Genomic DNA, 23,031 nt, shown 5'->3' with positions numbered 1-23,031 from the left:
AACATTTGTAAAAGTTTGACAAAATATAAAGTAATTTCCATATTAATTTTCCATTAAATGCATGATACCCTGTTAAACTGTTTAACTTGTGAAATCTGAGTAATAATTTTCAGATATTTAATTTAAAATATCATACAGCCAATACTTTTTTTATTGTTTTTGTTTTTTGTGTAGCGCGTCTCTCTCGTAAATATCAAGAAATTTTTCCTCCAGAAATAAAATATTATAAAGTAAATTAGTGAAATTTTGACTGTTTTTAAATTAACTAGCATTTAAATTCTAACTTAGTGTTTTGTATTATTTAGGAATATAATGTTGATGAAACGTTTACAAATTATTGCATTACATACTCAGAGGATGACAAATGAATTCTACACCCAGACTAATATGCCTAGATAACATTTTTTATTTTTATTTTATGGCTAGTATTTAATCATTAAAAAACTTTATAGTGCAAGACAGTGACCAAACTGTGAAACACCCTCATGGTTATAAGGAGCTAAAGTAGCGCAGGAACAAAAGAAATTCTTTAAATGTTTCAAGAGATTATCAGCTACATTTACATAAGCACTTCCTGTTCTTGTGGCTGTGTTCCACAATGTTTTACTATGAAAGCCGTCACACCCAGTAGACTTAAATGTAGTCAGTTAGTCTTGTACAATAAAGCCATTGTTAGTCTATCAATGTATAATAAGGCCTCAATTAAAATGATGGTAAATGTCAAGACAAATGAGCATAATTTAATGTTCTGCCGTCACCAAGCATCATCTGTCCAACAATGACGTGCACAAATACAAAGACTGTCCAAAGTGATAGAGAGCCATTAACCCTGTCCTTAACGAAAGGTCTGCTGACCCTAACGCTCAATCCAGTGTCAAAGCGAAGCTTGTGGTCTTATTCCGATGTGTGGAAACAGGCTTACATTATGATGAATGTAGACAATTTTTTTCATAAGCCTGACAGTAAACCTAACTCTCTATGAAGTGACAAATTAGCTAATGTATTGCAAGTGTGTCAGCAGAAGGGAGGTGCTGGTTTCTCAGTCAGTGTCTCTGGATTGAAATGATTAAAATAAGTGAGTGACTCTAAATCTCTCAAACATATTTTGAAGGTTCATGGATCGAAACCTAATCTCCTAAAACACAATTCTGCTTGTGTTGAGTGCTTTGTTGTTTCTATAGTCAGCATCTGTAGATTTGTTGTTTCTCTCTTATTTTAGCTCTTTTTTTTGTGTAGAATCTCCAGTAATAGCTTTTCTCTGTCTGCTTGTCTGAAGCATATGTAATAATGGTGAAAGCTTCCAAAAATATTTTCAGTATTTTAAAAGCTTCGGGTAGATTTGGCACTTTATGCTTATATTTTATTGAAATGATCTAATTCACCTCCACCATTCCTGATATTTTTAAAAATAATGCATAATGTATTTTATGTTGTGCATGCAGGAAATAGGACAGTTTTAAATTGAGTGTTGCTTTTGTTTTTCTATTGGTTTAATGCATCTACAAATTCAACTATAAATTCCATATTAACTTTAATCAATTATCACTTTCAGCATAATTTCACAAGGAAGATAAATCATTGAAAGTGTCAACCCTAACTTTTTCTGTTTTAAAAAAACTTGCTGCTGAAAAAAAAAAAATCTTAATCGATTGAAACAAAACAAAATCAATGCACCTACAGTTACTGGAGGGCCTTTTCTTTACTAGTTGTAAGAATTAAGCCAAAATTTACATGTGAATGCCATACAGTTTTATTCAATAAATTATGATATGATGTGTCTTTAATATAGCAAATAATAAAGATGCAAAACCTTTTTTGGGTCTGATTGGAGCAGTTTGTGAGTAGAGTGGCCATCAATATTACTAGATTCTATAAAATGTGGCTTGAAGCTGATGTTTGGATATGTAATATATATATATATATATATATATATATATATATATATATATATATATATATATATATATATATATATATATATATATATATAGTCGGTGGCTACGGATACCGACTCAAAAATGGGGCCAACATCAGTCACCTCCTCTACATGGATGACATCAAGCTGTATGCCAAGAGTGAGCGAGACATCGACTCACTGATCCACACCACCAGGATCTACAGCACTGACATTGGGATGTCATTCGGACTAGAGAAGTGTGGTCGGCTGATCACAAAGAGGGGGAAGGTGATCCACACAGAAGGAGTCTCACTCCCACAAGGAACAATAGCAGACATGGAGGACAGTTACAAGTACCTATGTATACCACAAGCAAATGGCAACCTCGATGAGGCCACAAGGAAAGGAGCCACAGCTAAATACCTCCAACGAATAAGGCAAGTCCTGAGAAGCCAGCTCAATGGCAAGAACAAATCTGTGCGATAAACAGCTATGCCCTGCCAGTAATCAGATACCCTGCTGGAATAATCAGCTGGCCAAAGGAGGAGATAAAAGCCACAGATATTAAGACTAGAAAGCTACTAACCATGCATGGAGGGTTCCATCCCAAATCCAGCACCCTGAGACTGTACACGAGCCGCAAGGAAGGAGGCAGAGGACTAGTGAGTGTGAGAACCACTGTCCAGGACGAAACAACTAAGATCCATAAATACATCAGGGACAAAGCCTCAACAGACAATGTGCTCAGTGAATGTCTCAGACAACAGGGAACGGAGGTTGAGGTGCCAGAGATACCATCATGGGAGGACAAGCCCCTACATGGGATGTACCACCAGCAAATAACCCAAGTGGCTGATATCAGTAAATCCTACCAATGGCTGGAAAAAGCTGGACTCAATGACAGCACAGAGGCCCTCATCCTGGCCGCCCAGGAACAGGCCCTAAACACCAGAGCAATAGAGGCCCAGATCTACCACACCAGACAAGACCCAAGGTGTAGGTTGTGCAAGGAGGCCCCTGAGACAGTCCAGCACATCACAGCAGGGTGCAAGATACTGGCAGGGAAAGCGTACATGGAGCGACATAACCAAGTGACAGGCATAGTGTACAGAACATCTGTGCAGAATATGGACTGGAAACCCGAGATCAAAGTGGGAAACACCCCCAAAGGTGGTGGAGAACGCCAGAGCTAAGATCCTGTGGGACTTCCAGATCCAGACAGACAAAATGGTAATGGCGAACCAACCAGACATTGTCGTAGTGGATAAACATCAGAGGAAAGCCGTTGTGGTTGATGTAGCAATACCAAGTGATTGCAACATCAGGAAAAAGGAGCACGAGAAACTGGAGAAATACCAGGGCCTCAGGGAAGAACTGGAGAGGGCCTGGAAGGTGAAGACCACAGTGGTGCCTGTGGTCATCGGGCCCTCGGGGCAGTCACCCCAAACTGGAGCAGTGGCTACAACAGATCCCAGGAACAACATCAGACATCTCAGTCCAGAAATGTGCAGTCCTTGGCACAGCCAAGATACTGCGCAGAACCCTCAAGCTCCCAGGCCTCTGGTAGAGGACCCGAGCTCAGAGGATAAGAACCACCCGCGGTGGGTAAGAAGGGAATTTTATATATATATATATATATATATATATATATATATATATATATATATATATTCTCTCTCTCTGCTAATAACTATAGTTTGGTTTCTGTCAGTTCTAGAAACAAGAGAGAACAAAGCAAATGTCTCTTTATAGTGGCCCATAATTAAATTTTACTTAGTAGGAGCCATGATTTAAAATGTATTAAACTTTGGCTCCTATATACTTTACAAAATATTTCACCCTATTTGATGATTTCTCTGACTATTGCCACGTTCTTCAAACAAATGATGCAATTTGTCCAGGGGAAAAATGTAGACAAACAGGTGATTGTATTATTATTTTTTTCTCAGCTTGTCAACTTAACGTCACACGTAGACTTGTTGGCATGGCAACTAATAAACAACAGCCCCAGGAGCACAGAGCAAAGATTACGTTCAAATGCATCAGGAATAAACACAAAAACATTTCCCACATGAAAAAGGACGTTCAAACACCAAACAGAACATTCTGTCTGTTGCAGATTTATGTTTCTGAATTTCCATTTCGCGATCATTAGGCAGTGATCCCCTGAACATTAGCGCTGGTTGATTAGCCATCTTAAACACCTGCACTTCTAATCATCTGTCAGAAATTATTTTTGTGTTAATTGAACCAAAATACTCTGAATTGTGCAGTAATAGTACATGTTAATGGGATAAAAGTTAACCTTCTCTCCACTTTCTTTACTTATATTTTTTTATTAAAACTTCTTACTGACTTGTGAAATGTCATCCATTTGGACTTTGTTGTCTTGCTATTGTATTGTTGACAATCTTAAAACTTTGTGTTCCTTTCTCCGATTATTTGCTTGATAGTGTCATTGTTATTCCTGACTCAATGTAAAGCACCGGTGTCACGGTGCACACAGTAAGTCATGTGAGATCCAGTCCACTAAATCACTCAGTGGACTTGCCATTGAGGTTTCACAAAGAAATTTTAAAAAGCACTACATGGCTGTTAATGCTTTGAATGCAACCTGTAGATGAAGGCACACAAAGGAAAGGAGGTGCAGGAAATATTGGCGGGGACTGTCCACTTCCTGTCAGAGTGGGTGGGGACATGTCCACACCAGTCCTTCAGGGAGTTACGCCTATGGCTAGCAGTCAGTATCACAGAGTTCCTTATCACTCTCTGTAAATCCATTGGATAAACATCAAACTGCATCAGCATATGTCATAATGGAAAGCCAATCAAATTTCAGAACAAATCTCAGTTCATGAGGTGAAGATACAAATGAAGGCTGTTTAATTCCCCAACTGGCAGATGATTTGATCCCCTAATTGACAACAATGATGTCATCAATCAATTATTAGCTGAATAATTGATGAATTGGTTACAGTTTAAGAATTCATGTGGTGAATTGATCTTCAATGAAGACAAAGCATCTGCATGGCTTAACATGAGATCAGGTGATGTCATTATTCATCACTGATCTGATAGAGTTTTGCTCTGAAGCAGTGGTGCATGTCTGAAATATACAGTTGCAACAATCATGCCATGTAATTTTTCATCATGTTTAAAACTGAACGTAAAAAGCAATGCTGATTCACTAATACTGTGCATCGTCTCACCCTGTAGAAGCACAAGACAGCCATGCAAAAGAGAGTGTGACGGGGTTCTTTTATGACTTGGGCCACCACAAAAAAATGACGGGCCAAGGCCAGGGATTACTTTAGTGAGATTTATTTTTTATCAGTGCAGTGAATCAGCAGTGGCAAATGCATAATATTTACAAAAATGTCCAAGATGAGTTAAAAATCAACACAGCACAGCAGTACCTTCAAGTCGCAGCTCATCACCTCCAATGTGACACTTCTCACGCCTAGGTGCAGACTGCCCTCTATGAAACAGAGCCCTGCTTTTATAGCTACAGGCTCCGCCCAGAGGAAGTCCCATCAAACAAAACAAAACTAAACAAAACAAAAACTAAACAATTATTTCTAACTCAAATCCTTGAAATAACAATAAGGAACAATAAGGAAGAAAAAATAAATACATTTATAATCAAAATACCCAAACAAAAGAACAAAAACAACCAGCACATTGTGATGACTACGCCACATCACGTAATTGGCTCCCGGTGCGCTCCAAACTGGAAACAACTTCCCCCAAAGAAACCGGAAAAACATGTACCTGAAAATAACCGATTAGAATGAACGTCAAACAAAACACCGCGTGTGCACCCACGATGAATCGCCTCAATCCAAACTAAAAGGAAAAGAAACAGGTAAGTTTATAATTGTGCATGTTTGCTAACAGGGACTCTCCGATCGTGACGGCTCCTCCGTCACAGAGAGAAAGAATTATTTGAAGCTCTTATGTTCAAATTTTACCCTGTTCCTCCTCATCTGTGCTTGCAAATAAGTAATTGCTTGAATTTGGCATCAGAGGAAACAAATGATTCCTAAGGGCTTTGTGTTGAGAGCACCTAGATTGTAGATTTAAGAGGCACCCATTGTCAGTTTTTTTGTGATTCCAAGCGGCTGTGCCAATAATTTTAGGTCACACCTGTTGCTAGAGATCACATTTTGTGTGCTTTTTTTTCTGAATCTGGAGATAATTTATCTAATTTACCTCTCTTGAGAGCTCTGTTTTCTTATTCAGATATCTGTGAAAGGCTCAAATGGTCAAATGTGACTTCAACAACCAGAAAGTAAAACTTTGCATGATGCATCATGCCTCCTTGAATTAAACTTTAAATAGCATTGGAGCTACATCATGGCATTGCTGCAGACTGTCTTGCTGCTCCTGAATCTCTGAACCAGAATGCCATCATTAGTTTTCCAATTATTAGTTTGATTGAGCATTAGTCTGTTGGTGCTTTTTGACTTGTTTTTGTAATTACGAGCACACAACAATCTGCTTTGAAGCCAAAGTTCAAAGGGACTCAATAAAAATGTGATAATTTCTCCTTCACAGTTTATCAAACCGTGGAATCACATTAATGGTTGCCGTCTGTTCTAATTAGACTGTTGACAGAAAATAATATAAACTAAATATAGATTTTCAACAGCTGGGTTAAATAAAAAAACTGAAATGAAATTCCTTAGAAAAGAAGTGTAAAGTCTTTACTGCTCTCTGCTTCCAGTTCATTTGAAAGTTTGCTTCATTTCACTATAAAATTTTACTGTTAATTTTTTAACTCTGACAAAAAAAAAAAACTCCTAATTTGTTCTTTCTTTCAATGCATCTGTGGTAGCTTTGCAATCAATATTCAGCAGCCGTAATTGGATTCATATAAACCCAGAGATCTTCACATCTGAAAGTCATGAATATTTATTTTTCATTTTTAAAGCAGGTGGAGAGTCCCCCCCACCCTACCCAATTTTGGTGCAAATCATTTTCATGTCTGAAAGTGTTTCATGCTTAGGAATACATAAATGGAAGCCATGTTTGTTGGAGAGGGGGGTTTTCCATAATGCCGTCCATATGAACCTGTCATATTTCCAAAGTTTCACTTGTTAAACATTTAGACAATATTTTAACACAAATACCCTTACACATTAATAGATGTACATTTGTCTGTTGTTACCCAAGTTGCAAGTTTATCTATGAGCTGTCAGCCGCACATTAATTTTGCCATTAAGCAGATTTATGCTCCTGCTCCCTGCACAGCCAGACATCAGAGTGCTTAAAACACTGCTTACTCTTTGGAGAAAAATTGGACATATTCTAAGACTTTGTGTCATGGGAAATGTTCTGCATTTTGTAGATGTCTGACAAATATTTAAATCTGTATGTCAAAATCGTCATATTTAAATATATGATCTTGCACTGAACAATCTTTATGGAGATTTGTTTTCACATATACAGTGTTAAATTGAAACTATCACACCCAATGCATGCTTTACAAAACAGCACAAGAATGCAACAATCATTTTTTACAGTAAAGTACATGATGCAATAATTAAAAAATCATGAGGACTTTTTTTCTGTGCAGAAAAAGAATGTACTATTGGCCAAAGACGGTCTGTCCTTCAGGTGTTCACTCAAACCAGAATGATCTAAGTCAGTCAACTTTCCTGCATCCCTCTCAAGTTTAGTGACAGCTTTTGTTTTTCTATTCTGAGGGGCTCATTGTGTCATTTTCTCACGTATCGCTGAATGCTACAAGGCACCAGCAGAAGCCTTTTCTCAGATGCTGTGACATATCTTATTTTGATTGGCACCTCTTTGGAAGGAAGGCCTTTGTGCATGAACAACAATGCATCATAATTCAGGACCATAACAAGCTTGTCTGTTTTCTCATTCAAACTTCACGTGAGCACGTGCATCTCCACGAGTGCACCCCAAATCAGAAACATGGCTTTTTGAATGGCTTTTTGTTTTATTTTCAAGTCCTAACGCTCCCTGTGGTGCCTCTTGAACAGAGATGCATTGATTTCTGTGCATGCACCCTTCATAGAGCCCTGCTATGTTTCTGCATGAAAGCTCTGTTGCATCATAATTGTTGGGATGAGTTATTCTTTGAAGTGGCTTTAAAGGTTGCCAACATTGTACATAAATGGTATCATAAGGAAAAAGGCCTATTGCACTTTGGATGTTTTAAAACATATGTATGGTCCTGATTCTCTCAATATTACACACATATTCAGGATGTGTTACTATTTAGATCTAGAACAATTTGATAAAATAATGTTCAAATAACTTAATGAGAGGGTTAATCATATGTTTTATGACAATTATCTTTTGGCAGCACTGTAAACGTTCATTTGGCAGCACTGTAAACGTTCATTGGTTCAGATTTTGTAATTTAACAAATGAGAGGAAAAAGATAAATTGTTTCAAAATGTACAAAAACTAGAGAATATTTAACTGACAAATGGGCAAATATCAAGAGAAAAAAAAAGGTTTGAACAACTGTCAGAAACCCTGGACATCACTCCTGACCACAAAGCCATGCTCTTTCCACACAAACAGACTGGTGACTTCAGATATGAGTTCAATACTTCCTCCTCTACCCTTCAGATATTTAGGGATTTCTAAAACCACAATTGCAATGGGGTCAATTTTATTCCCTGAAGGATTTAATCTGTGTTTTCCTCCCTCAAATCCAGACCTGTGTGGTTCAAACTTCTTACATTTTTTAAAAAAGTTTTCATGTAAAGTCAATACAGTTATTTCTGACCCAACAACAACAACCTAAAGGCAAAGTAGTTATTGATAATTGATCAATAGATTATTAATCAATTCTAAAAAGTGTTATTAAGACGTTATAAGGTATTCCTTCTACATAATCAATTTATGTCTGTATCCCAAATGTCATGTTAGGTGTTATGTGGAATTGTATTTAGAATGGTACGTACATGAATTAAATAAAATACTTACCAAGTCTGTTGATTTGTCTAAGCTAATTCTTAATTAATTTAAAGCTAAATTTGGCAAAACTCCAACACAATCCATGTGTTTTGATTATACCTGGTCATGCTGGAATGACCAGATCTTTCCTTTGGATTCTTCATGTCCCTTTCATTCTATGTTAAATCTAATTGACACTCCAAATTCCTCGTCACATAATTCAAGTTTCTCAATATTCACAATTTGCAATGAATCGTGACATAATTAATTTCAATGTTTTTGTTTATAGTTCACTGTTCTACCTTTAGTGGTGTTAGTTTCATCATTCTTTTATCCTTTTAGAAAATAAAACTGACACTAAATGCATAAAATATGTAGGTGTTGCATATATTTTACTCTTACATTTTTCCAGGATTATTTGCCTCCCAAATCATTGATTGAAAGGTGAAATCCAGAGCAGGTTGCTGTGGAAAGGTCCTCAGACATGTTTGATACTGATGTGAGTCACAATACCATTAATGGTTTTGTTTCATCTTTTAACAATTGATGCAGATCAATTTTAGGCTCTGCCCACCACACAACTTACTGCTCCTGGTTAAATGAAAGTATTGGTCATTTTAGGAGGCGCTGTTGAAATTTTGAATGTTTATAGAAACTAGACATTTACAGGTTGAATTTGGAAGAATCAATGTCTTGACATCGTTGTACAAAAAGCTTTTAGCCAATTAACTAGATGTTTGTGTCATTTTATTTTATCTGCTTATCTTTGCTTATCTGAGAGAGGTGCTATATGAATAAAACCTACTTTGTATAAATTATTACTTTAGTAATTTATACAAGGCAGCTAAGGACTTGTTAACAAATCATTTTCAAACACTTTTCCAAATAAAAATTACATAGCCACAACAATAAACATGCTCCATGTCCAAATGAAAACGTTGTTGCTGTCCCTGTGCCTGAGTGCATAAGTACAGATAACATGACCGGTTACAAAGGTTTTCACTTTATGCTTATAGACATTCTTAAAAAGTTCCCCTCTGAAACCTATTGTCAATCCTTTTGTGTTTTTGTCCTGCCAGAAATGCTGTTGCTTTACTGACAGGCCAAAAATCAACAAAACATTAGATTTTTTCCTCTTCTGGTATTGTCATGTAAATGGTGCCTCTGTCACTTTGATGGCCCATCTCTGCCAGTTGTATTAAATAAAAGAAGAAAGATTACTTCTCCACAGTGCTGACACAATCTCTCTGGGCTTTAACAACTGACAAATACCAGACATTTTGATGTCAACGGCCCTGGTGAGGATTAATCTGAACCGCTGGTCGTCTCTCTGAGACTTATTTAGTGCAACTGAGCATAACCTCAAAGACAATGTTCATGGACAAAGAGTCTTTATTACACTTTTAAAACCCCTTCAGATTTTGACAGAACTAGGGTAAAAGAGACAAAAGACAACCTGCTAGCTGATAGTCAAAAAACATGTCAGAAGGGACAATATGGTGAAATGTATCTGTAAGCTTCTACAACATACTCGGGCGTAGCAGGTCATGCATCTCTGCTCAGCTACTGCCAACTGTTTGTCATCAAGAGAAGAACAAAAAACTAAATAAAATGGTGTAGTATTTCAACTCCATTCACCCTGCACAGCTCTGTTCCTAAAATATGTTTGAACCCAGAATCGGATAAACGTATTGATGTTTTTTCACATTGCAACTAACAGACAACAATGGAAAGACTGGCACAACTGCAAACCTACCTAGACATTTGGAGTAATTGTTTACTCTGATTAGACTAAACAGTTGACCTATAAGTCATGTTTTTGAACTGTGAGAAGAAGCTAACAGGAACAGACAAGCTCCAGGCAGAAAGACTCAAGGCAAAGATTAAAAACTAAGATCTTCTTGCTGCAAGGCAACAGTGCCATCAAATGCACTCCATGTTGAGGCTACCATGTGCAGCCTCAATATGGGAAATATTTCTAAATAAGCTTGCATGAAAGGTAGGGTACTCAGCAGAGAAGCACTCAATGGGCCCATGATGTCTTTGGAGTTGCTGTGGTGATGTCCAGCTCAGGTGGGATAATCTGTCATCAGGACAACTCTTATCATAGATGCCACAAACCTGGTCTTTATGTAAGAACAGCAAAAAGAAGGCAGTAACGATGTGTGCAGTATCCCATAGCCTATATAGGAGAAACTGCTACATAAGGAAGATGTACTCCAAGTCAGATTAGATGAAACAACTCTTTGGTCAAAAAAATAAAACTGCACACCACTGTGAACAGTGGCAACGTCATGCTTTGGTTTTGTTTTTCTTCAGCAGGGAAACTGATCAGATTAATGCATACTAATGTGTTAGAATGGCCCAGGCAAAGTCCTGATCTAAATCAATGGAGAATAGTTTATAAATTCTAACTTTACAGATCTTCTACACGGAGTTCCAGCTTGAGCTATGTTGTAGAAATAAATCCTGGTCTCTCTAGTTTCAACACATCCTATAAGCCTTGAAACGCTAACTGCAGCAGCACGTGGTTTTTCAAAATATTGACTTGGATAAGCTGAACAGAACTGCACACCATGTTTCTCAGATTAAGTTTCACAAAGACATGGATCACTTTCCTCCTCTTCACAATGATGCACTAGTTTGTCATTCTGTCACATTAAGCTCAAATAAAAAAAATGTGTGGAAAGTTCAAAAGTTATAAAATTCATGTATAAAAAGAGTGCAGCTTTACTTGAACAGAAACATTTGTTTGCATTAGAGGAAAAAAATCTTTGCTCCCAAAGTGTCTGATTTGTTCTTAGTCATAGGCTGAAAGTCTTCTGCAATAGTTTTTAATCACAACCTCACTCACAATCAATTGTTTCCATTTTAGAAACCTCTACATATGACATAAACAGAGTCAGCTTAATAAACAACAACAATTTCCCCTTATCAGAATCACAAAGCAACTTTACTTCCCGTCTGTGCAGCTCACACATCAACACAGCTTCTTCCAAAGCTTTTCTTTAATGAAAGAATGAAGCCAGAGAAAAAAAATTATAATGTCAACAACAATCAATATGATAATTGATCTCGAGAGCTGAGGCATTGTGATATGAAAGGAAGTGATCATTAGACACAATTATGAACCATCAGGAAACAACTTACTCCCAGATATTAATGCTAACTTTATTCTTTATACTTGATTCTGTAATTAAACAACATCCTTTGGGGTGGGGCACAACTTAATAAATCCAAAAACATTTTGCTACCAGATTCCAAATAATTAATCAACAAGTTGCTGACATGAGTGTCCTGTTGTGTTTCAGGCTGATCTTTTGCTTACTGCACTGCTGTCAGCTATAATCTTTCCTAAGGTTTCCTCCCAGAAACTACAGAAATGCAGGTGCATCAATTTTTTGCAGTAGCTTCATAACGCTGACCATGAAGCTGCAGTGCAAGTGGCAAATGAGCCCATAAATCTAAGTCCTGCCTGAAACCCCATAACCAAAAGGCCATAGTGTTCGATGAGTCAAGGAATTATCCACTGCAGAAAAGCTGTTCCAGACTTTAAATAGAGGGGAAGTCAACTTTATTTAGTGCAGATGCTTCATTGTTGATGTATGCTTATGACCTGTCTCATCCAGAGTTCAATGGGAGGTTTTGTCTCTTATCTGATATAATAATGCACTATTGTGCAAGTTGGCCCTAAACGCAAACTCAGAGTTCATAAGTTAATTTGTCGTTATGGTCATCATTCGGCCATAGTTTAGTTCCTGACATTTTGAACCAATTAGCAAATCATTGTTGGCATCTTGAAGCATTTACAGCCCGGCCTTTGACTCTGTGTTTACATGTTTCCTTTTCCCTGTTGCTTTTATTCATATGAACATATTTTAGATGAGGGTGCTCCAATCCCTGAGAGCTGTTGACCTGCAACTTCCCTTCTCCTACATACATGAATTAAATAGATTTGTCATTGCCAGATCTCTACAAAGGCATATGACATGTGGATAACGGTATTCAGCCATTTGGTTCTGTTATTGCAAAAAATATGCACCTAAATGTTACAGGAAAACATCACTGAATAAACAACCATGTCCAGGCACGCATTCATTCTTTAGGGCAATTTAGAGTTAATATTTGACCCAACATAGTGTTTGTTCTGAAGGAGGAAGATTGAGTACCTGGAAGATTTGTGAAACTGAACTTATCTTTCCTACAAATCACAGTTTTTTCAATACTCTTTTTCTGTTAATAAATACGTTAGCTGGAGATATGAACCAGCACCTCCTGATCCCACTGGGACAAGGGTGTAAGAAGATGGATGGATGGATGGATGGATGGATGGATGGATGGATGGATGGATGGATGATGGATGGATGGATGGATGGATGGATGGATGGATGGATGGATGGATGGATGATGGATGGATGGATGGATGGGATGGATGGATGGATGGATGGATGATGGATGGATGGATGGATGGATGGATGGATGGATGGATGGATGGATGGATGGATGGATGGATGGATGGATGGATGGATGGATGGATGGATGGATGGATGGATGGATGGATGGATGGATGGATGGATGGATGGATGGATGGATGGATGGATGGATGTTAATAAATAACCTCAGGATTTTAAAACTACATTTTCTGCATATTTGCAATATTTTTATGTGATATAAAAAAGTCTGAAACATTTAGGTGTGACAAATGGATTTTACAGCACCATTAAATAAAGCAAAATAACTGCAGTCAGGAATATAAACAATGGGTTTTGAGCCTTTCTTTTTATAAGAAACATCAGGATAAAAAACAGTTGAGGAGAGGACATTTGATCCCTGCATTGATTATTGTTAAATATTAATACCTCTTCTCTGTTTATTGAAAAGTGATTATTCTTCCACTTTGGCGCTCTTCTAGAAGCTTGAGTTCATAACATGCTCAACTAAACATTTTAGAACAAGATGTTGTCCTTATTAAAATATTAAATTCTACTCAACGTCTCGATGTGGGTTTGCAGTGCTCATAGCTATTCATTTCCATTTGTTTTTGTAGGCACAAACATCTATAAAATATTTATTTATTTTATTTTTTTTTTTTCATTTTTTTACGGCAACGAGAGATCGGCCAAAAAAAATGATAAAAACAAAGCAATCCATTAATCAAGATTGATTAAGAATATTAGTTTTTTAATGACATTTCTATACAATTTAGACATGTTTCCTCTGATTATATATTTTTGGAGTCGTTTGCCTCAATCAGAATCTTAATTTTACTTATGTTCTAAAGTATTAAGATCACAGCAAACATGTTAGTGAGATACGCATCAATTGTCTCCTGCAGGGACTTTATCCTATTATCACTGATGCTTTGCTTTCACTTAGTGGAGCAACTGTGTTTGTGCAATGAAAGATTTAAATTTTACACCATTACTACATTATCATGGTTGTTTTCATCCTCCTACCTTCTTTGCAGCTCAGCTCCTTTCTGAATTATGAAATGATAATTATTATTCTAGAGTGCAAAAGTTAAAGGGTAAGGCTTCGCCGTCAAACATTAGCAAATTGTTTAGAATTATTAGATATAATGAATTATTCTTTTGAAACAAATTCTGTAAATGAAAAGGTTAAAAATATAATTTCAGATTTCATCATGGATTTTTCTGGCACATAGTGCCTTTTTCTAGCAGTAACTCTTACATTCAATTATTGAAAACACTGCATATATCAAATATGGTTTAAAAGAAGTTTGACTTTGCAGTTTGATATGTTTGAAATCAGGCCTCTGTCTCTTTAAGAAGCTCCTTCTCTTTCTGCCTTCAAGGCATCTTCACAATAATGATACACTGTTATACAGTTTACAACTGTTTTTGGAGCGATGCGCTGAGAAGGAGTTCCTATGATAGGTTAGGCAGACTCATAGGTGTTTGCTAGTTGCTGCTGCTGCTGCTAGTCTGGAGGATCTGTGTGAGGAAGGCAAGTGGGGAACATTTGCTGTGAGGTGGAAACTTGGCTGGAATCTGCAGCTCCAAGGAGGAGCTTTGTGAAAATAGTCAGCGTTTTCTGTTGACAAACATTTTGGCATCCCAAAATGCTGCTACTAAAGATTCGAGGATTTCTTAAATATGAAAGAATTGAAGCAACTATTCAGGTGTATTTTTTTCTGATAACATGATGTAAAGCTCAAAAAGCTGATTTTGTTTTTTTTTTTTATAGTAACCCCCTTTCAGATTTACTATTTTGGACGCCACACAACATAAAAAAAGTATTGATGACCTCCAATTTGATTTGCAATAGCATGCATTACTTGGCATAAATTATTTTTATAATATAGATAATTCACAACCAGCTTCACATTATAAATTATTACTATGTTGCATGAATGTAAAAAACCTCTGTGCCATTTCAGTAACTGTAATTGCAAACTGCTTTAGTCTGTAATGTATTTTCATTTTGTATATTTATTAGCAGACCATAAGCAACACAAGGACACCTGCATCAAAGTTTCCCTTTTCTACTTTTAAAAACCAGAAAAGTCAGTGATGATGTTCATTAGCCTGTTTCATATTAATTCTGCCGGACATCACCTCTTCAGAAAGAGGACATCTCATTGATGAGATGAATTAGCATCTCAGTTGGAGGGAAAATGATTAAAAGCTTCAATAGAATTTTGGATGCATCCTCAAGAGCCTTGACTTGCTATTCAGACTGAAGACCCATTTGGAGGATGACCAAGTTTTAATTAGTACATCAGTAAATTGAACAAACATGCTTATTTATTCATAACAAATATGAGATGTAGCACAGACTCATGAGTTGAATGAGCTCCCTACTTCTTTTCTGTTAAAGCGAGGAGGAGTGTCGGGCCTGGAAGCAAGTGGCTCTAGGTTTTCACTGTCAGCAAAGCCTCATAACTCTATTTCTAAGAGATTGAATGGAGGGCAAGTTGACTTCTTTCTTCTGATTGTTGCTTTTTACTGAAATGCTCCACATTACCATAAAAATAAATAACAAAAAAGTCCAAATGGAGCAAATCATACATTCTGACACTTACCAAATTCTAATCCAAACATGAATTTCCAATTTGATAGAATTTCTTGAAATATTTTTTCTTTTTACTTTTGAAAGATGAGGAGCAGTGAGGGGAGTTTGGGTGAAGTGGAGTTAAATTGTTGCCACAGAATTATTTAAGAAACCATTTTTTTATGCATAAACAGCTGCTTTAGGAGTGACACACAGATCACTCCTGTGGGGAAAACAAGCTTTTTCCAGTTGTGACGGACTGCCAAAATCGCATCCATTTTGCCCAGGCAGGATTTTGAAAAGATCATTCATGTCATTGTTGTCATACACTTTGAGTATTGTTTAAAACTGTGTTATGGTGTAAGAAAGGCTGATCTTTTTCATCTTCAGCTTGTCAAAAATGCAGCTGCTCATTTTCTGACTGTATTGCAGAGGCTCTCTTGGTGCTTTACGAACTGGTTATAAAATTCTCTAAAGTTTTTAAATGTTTAATGGATCAGTCTGCAACCTGCAGACTGATCTGCTGCAAGTGGCTCTTTGGACTTGCCACAATGGCTCTAAATGGCTAAAAATGATGAAGAACCATAAGAAAAAATTACACTTTCTTGTGGTTCTGCTCTTTATAGAGTATCCAGAAATAAATGAGACTACTTAATTTAATTTATGCATCAGAAATCTGAGTGATCTTCTGAAATAACTAGTTTTATACTGTGCAGAAAGAAGTTACAGTAAACGGTGTATATAGAGTATATAAAATTATATATTGTTTTTCACAATATCAAGACTTTAGCTGATATTAGTTGTTTTAAAACAGTCATCTTCTGTCCCTTAGTAACCAAATAAAAGATAAATTCCAGTTTTATGACTTAAGAAATCAAGCAAGCATAAAATATCTGACTACTGAAAGAGAAGTTCCACCAGAACCCGTCCAAAATCTGAGGGAAGATTTGGAGGAAAGGAAAAGAAGAATTCAAAATTAATGAGCTTAAGGTGATCCATGAGTTCTCTGCTCTGAACGAAGCTTTATCAGAAAATCAAACGCCTTACTTGTTGACGGTTGTTATGATCACTTCTCAAGTGATCCCCGGACCTTTGATTCTTACTGTTGCCTTTTCCATCACCACTGACACTTTGAACAGGCCTAGAGGTTATTCTGGGAAGCCATGCAAACTAAAGATGAAGAAGAGAAGACCATAAGAAGTCTCTAAGTGATGCTGAGCACGTTGAAGTGTAGAGGAAAAACAAGAGAGAGCTTTGCTGTCGCTTTAAACAAAGAATAAAGTCTCAAAAAGTTCAGCAAACAAAAAGCAATTTTTTTTGTCTGCCGAATGCTGAACAGGTTGATCAGACTTGGTAAGTCCAAGTGGGCTGTTTCTTGTTCTGTGTGGCTTAAACACAGGTTCCCCAAAGTATAGTCAGCATTAGATAGCTCACAGACATGTCTCTGTTTTATTGTCATTAGGCACTGATCCTGCAAACATGCTCATGGGAAATTAGACAATCAAAGCTGAAAACCCTCCACCATTTTAGAGAGGCAGTTCTGAAACAGCAGATAATATATTTTTGGCTAAATAGCAGCCTATTTGTACATCTAAATGTGTTATTGTAAAAAAAATAAAAAAATAAAATAAACATCCTTTCAAAGCTTACTCTGTTTTAAACTATCAAAGAGATTATTAGCTTATTAGCGACTATTGTGTTGACTTTTATTAAAAGTTATAAAATTAATAAAAGACTATGTATTAGTCATAAATGTTGCATTTGGACATGTACAGATTCTCAGGAAATGATTTTGTGGAAAACAAGATTTATATCTCAGTTTAACATCCTGATGATGTTATTCTGCAAATCTTTTGGCCAGAACAAAATGTATGCATGTGTGTGTATGAGAAGGCAAAACACAGTCTACTCCGCCTCCCCAAGATAGACTAGACCGTAGACAGTTGTCCAGTAGTGTGCAGCAAAAGGTGTGGGAGGGGCAGTGCTTTGCTACTCTTTGCATCCAGGGAAATCTCTGGTCTTTCTGGATGCTGCATTGTGTTTCTGCTGCATCTTTAAACCATAGAAGCTGCAGCTCCAAGCTGCTTGGATTGTGATGGGCTTTGCATTCGATGTAAATTTATCCACATTTTTATTCAAACTTCAGTTAATAAAAGCAAATAAATGCTTCTGAAAATAACCTGTGTTGGGTTTTCTCTGGAGCCTGGATGTATGGTGAATAGTGTGCCACAGCAAGATGCATCTTTGTGGTGAAATTCACCATCAAGGAGTCAGGGAGGCAAAGGAACCTATGTTTAAAATTTAAACACAGGATGTTTTTTTTTTTATATAATTTGTGTAAATACTTTTTTACACTTTCAGATGTATTTATTCAGAAAGCTGTAACTTGCTCTGAGAAACCCTTATGAGGTAATGAACCTTTTGATAACATCTGGAAGAAATGAAACCTTTCAATGATATTTGGGATCAGAACATCGGGATTTGAGGTTAAAGTGAGAATAACAATTACTTGGAATAAGAGTTTTTCATTCTAATCAAATAAAGAACAACATTCATTTAAAAGTAAAGAGAGAAATCTAGTTTGATTAGAGTCTGAACTAACGTTTTCACCAAGTTTTGACTTAATGATTCTGATAGTGGTTGTTGTTTATTTTGGATGTTTATTCTGATGCTGTTAAATGTGCATCAGAATACCACAGCCTGATACAGACCTGGTAGCAGAGGAACAGCAGATGAGCCACGATGAAAACAAGCCCAATGTGGTTTCAGTCACTAACATGATCAGCAAGGTTTCCATAAGTTGGGAATGAAGCAAAGGTTACTGGAAAGTTTGGTGCCAAAGTTGCCAAAAGCTGTCCAACTTTCTACAAACTCGACACGATTATTCTGATCAAAACATCAGCTGCAGGGAAAAAAGGAACAACTGAATGACTTTAACCTCAAGGTTTAATTTCTTACTCTGCAATTATGTTTTTTCAAGTGATTTCTCTTTTCTCCTGTCAACAACTGTTATTTAAAAGTTCACAGCTGAAGCTGCCCCTATTGAACTTTACCCAGAAATGTCGATTTTTGAAATTGTCAGGGCAAACCCATAGTCTGTGTATGGGAGAAAAGTGAAATGAGTTCCTTTGATAGCAGATTGTGAAACATATTGCAGTAAGTGTTCTTCATGAACTCTTGTGAATCTTTCCATGACATTTTAAAAGTCATTATTCCAGTTTATCCATGAGCAGTTAGTGTAGATCAATATACACAAAAGTGGTGAAAGAGTATGCATCTGGCTGCATCTGCTTCTGCATTGTAGAGCTCCAACATCGAACGTGTGGGAACTCCATTATTATTTGGATTAAATGATTTTTTATGAATTTACAGCATCTGTTGAAATTTAATTGGTTAAACGTTAAGCAGATTGCCATTATATCTTTCTGAACATTTGTTAATTAATTTGCAGTATGAAAGTATAAAACAGAAGCTTGGTGTTTTCTTGTTTTTTTCCTAGTATTGTATCTTTCTAAAGGTGTTTATTGCACATTTAAGTTACTAAATTAAATGAGTTGACTGCTTTTTTGCATGTCAAAGATTTCTCCTTTTAATTGGATTTTAGTCCTTATTTATTTACTTTAGCAATTCAGATTATTTTGCTTCCTTCTTGAGATACAGCTTCAACTTTGCAGCTTTCTGCATCCCTTAAAGGTAACAAGTATTATTGATTTTGACATCTGCATTTTACTCAGCAAGTAAAAAAAAACAGGTGCCGGTGTTTTGGCAAGGGAACTTATCAGGGAACAGAAAACCGCCACAGGCGCTGAACTGAGACAACTCGGGTCATCATGAGTTTGGAAGAGGAAAGAAAAATTTAAAGTTAATATCTCCTTTTGTTTCTGAACAAAATCTAAAAAAATGGCTTCAAATTTTATTTTTAATTTATAGTTTTAGGTACGGTTCAGCCCAACACTTTAATATTTGCAAGATTTGCATCAATTCTTACAAAAACATGAACTGAAACCATTTATTGAATCACCAAGAGCTACAAGAGTTTCAGCTGCAGTAAATAAATCTTTGGCACACTCTAAGGTTGCAAAGTTTGCTCAGGAATGGCAGAGGGCATGTATGTTTCTGTTTCTGCACACACCCTGAGACTTTTACATTCTGGACAGTAAAGAGTCACTTATCTCCAAGAATAAAACATAAAGGATTGCCTGGCATTCTGCAGAAAGTAGCCGGATTGCACTGTGGAGGACAGGGATAAAATTGTTTTCTACAATTAAACGCCCTTTAGAAAACTTAAGGCATCTGGAAAAAGAATTATCTGGAGAAAAAAGCGATCTCGACAACATAATCGAGCAGGCCCACAAAAAATGGCCTGAAAAGAATGAAAACATCAACCAGCAGCAACTTTTCTCAACAATCCAGACTAAGTGATTAACAATAGTTCCTCCAGTATGATGCAGTACCTAACTGAAATGGTTGACTGAATAACAGACTTCTGCAGGACCAGTTGTGAGCAAGTAACTTCAATCAGGTGCGCTGGAGCAGAGACATCTCAGGGCTATCCCACTCCTCATCTGAAGCCAAGCAGTCACACGGTTGTTAGATTTTTGCATTTTCACATGCAGAAATTTCATGTTTTAAGCATTATATGTAAACTGTCACAGCAATAACTTCTCTGCAGACAACTTCTATGAAGGACAACAACTCTGCAGTTTCCATCCAGGAATGTTTTGCCATTTGACAATCTTTTTGAATGTCTTGTGAAGAATCATGCAAATGTTCATAATTTCTCACCATGTCTCATAAACGCTCTTCAAAAACTTAAACAAAACAGTGGAAATGAACAAGTTGAACCAAAAACTCAACTTTGCTGTCCGAGGGTATATCTGCATAAAGAATGGCATTAAACTTCTGACCAATCACACAACCCATTGCACAGAGCTCTGTGTGAAATAGTTTGACCCAGGTCTGGCATCTCCAAGGAAGAGGCGCAGGATGGCTCCATGTAAAGATAGTTACAGTTTTTTAATGACATTTTGACTCTTTGAATGAAGTGTGGGTTGTGTTCGGGACAGCGAGTCCTGAACGCTACGGTCGCCAGTCCGTGACAGCTCAACACAGAGACTCACAGAACAAAGATTCATGCACATACATGGCTAAGGACAGTTTAGATCAACCAGTTAAGTTCACTCTAATGTTTTGGACCGTGAACTTCAAACTCCAAACCGAGACCTTCTTGGTGTAAGGCAGCAGTTCTACCAAATGTCCCTCCATGCAGACCAGGATCGAGGGCCCTAAGTCTCAATACCGGTGACAATCCGTTGTCACTTTGCCGAAAGTTTATGTACCTTTGAAAGGTATTAAATTTCCATCACTAAACTTCACTATACCAGAACAAGATCTTAGAAAAAAGCACTAACACTGAATGTTCCTGAGTCTGAAACTAGCAGCTGGATGACAGGAAAGGCATGGCTTTGAATAAAATAAGATGAAATAAAGGAGTATAATTTTATGACTTTCCTTAGCTGGCAGAAATAATTTTGAAGGACAAATGATGATTTCCATTTTGTTTGTCATTTTTCTTCTGTTTCAGGAGACAATAATGGGTGGCCGCACCTTTTTGACAAATATTTTGGCATGCCAAGTCATAATACCCGGACCAAGTCCAACATTTGCTGTAAGTATTCTCTCATGTGTTTAAAGCCATTCTTCACACAGAATGGGGTGAGAATATAGTGTTGACAGTATTTTTTTGAAATATGAAGAACACAATTATGTGTGTTATGTATTGTTTTAGGAACACTAATGATGTGGGTGCAGACAGGAAATTTGCTGGACTTTTTTAACGAATTTTGGCCAGTTGTGAAAAATCTTTGCTGATATGATGAGGTGCAGCCAGATTCAGTTGTGACGCTCAGGAATTAATGATAGTTCTGCTGCAGATTCCTTTTGTGTAGGTTTTAATTCTGTCATTAGAGGCCACCCGTTGATGTCGGCTGTAAACAGAGTTTTTTTCTTTGCATTCTCCCCAAAATAAGTACTCAGTTTTTCACAATGTGATCTTCTCAGTAGGAGGATGTTCTTTCTTTCATCTCTGAATGTCTCTATTTCCTGCCACTGGCTTATTTGTGAAAAAAAGCAAAAAGGGGGGGAAAGGATTTAGGGTGAGTAGGTTTGCTTTGGTGTTATTGAATGTAAACCCATTCTGAATGTGCATCATGCCTCAACCCACATTATTTGCTTTAAAACAATCTCCACCAGCAGTGGAAACCCACTGCAGAAAACACAGTTAACCAGTCACAGCTCTGGTGGTCTTCAAAGCATCTCTTAAGGTGCAAATATAACACTTTAACCCCTTTCATTTTGTCCATTAAGCATGAGCGTCAATTTTAAAGAAGATTTCTCATAAACGAGTGACAAAACTGTGCTTCGAGTTTTAGGATCAAATTTTAGACCGTTTTACATTCAGAAAATCTGAACAGTTGAAGCTTTTTTATCAGTTAAATTCATACAGTCTGAGTCACACTGAACACCAGGAGCAGACGAGCAATCTTTCTGTTCTGGTCAAGTTTATTACAGCTTTCCAGTGTGGTACAGTGGCCTGCCTGGTTCATTCATCAAGACCGTTAGAGTGCCTCTAAGAGCAGAGAATGGGTGTGTGTGTCACAGCAGTGTGTGAATGCCGTACAGTTATATTTAATGTGGACAGTTAAATATAACTGTCCACATCATCAGGAAGCCTCATGCTTCCTGATGAGGCTTGTTTGTTAAAATAAAAATATTTTTTTTAAAACAACAAGCTGAAATTAAGCATACTGTTAATTAAATCCGCATTTCTGTGTTATATTTTATTTTTTTATTGGTCTAAGAAAAAATTATCATTTTCAATGACATATTTTCAGAGCTATAAGCAGAAAGACATTATAATTAACAGAAATAATGACTGGAAAACGACAATCTGTGTGTAATTAATTTATATAATGTCTTTTACCTGGTGATAAAGTTATAAAGTTAATATTTTCATTTATTGAGATGGGTCTGTTTGTAACAGGTGACTTGAGCACAAAAGGCTGTATGCATACATTCACTACATGTTCCATTAATGCTTTTTTATTTCCAGGAAAATATATATTTGTACTTGATGTCTGTACGCTGTACGTGTTAGAAACTGAAGTCAAATTATTTGTTTGCGC

The 23,031-nt window shown here is 36.8% G+C and overlaps 1 protein-coding gene across 1 annotated transcript in view; it reads left to right on the top strand.

Annotated features, from left to right (window-relative positions):
• Positions 1-23,031, top strand: part of LOC129360417 (relaxin receptor 1-like) — a 100,715-nt gene that overhangs the window by 40,030 nt on the left and 37,654 nt on the right. Inside the window, exon 3 of the mRNA XM_055030623.1 lies at positions 21,432-21,515. Coding sequence (XP_054886598.1) covers positions 21,432-21,515 — 84 coding nt within the window. The remainder of the gene's footprint in view (positions 1-21,431; positions 21,516-23,031) is intronic.

The sequence above is a fragment of the Poeciliopsis prolifica genome, unplaced genomic scaffold, assembly GCF_027474105.1.
Source record: "Poeciliopsis prolifica strain line A6 unplaced genomic scaffold, Auburn_PproV2 SCAFFOLD006, whole genome shotgun sequence".
NCBI classification, from domain to species: domain Eukaryota; kingdom Metazoa; phylum Chordata; class Actinopteri; order Cyprinodontiformes; family Poeciliidae; genus Poeciliopsis; species Poeciliopsis prolifica.
This window is presented reverse-complemented; position numbering and strand designations above follow the sequence as displayed.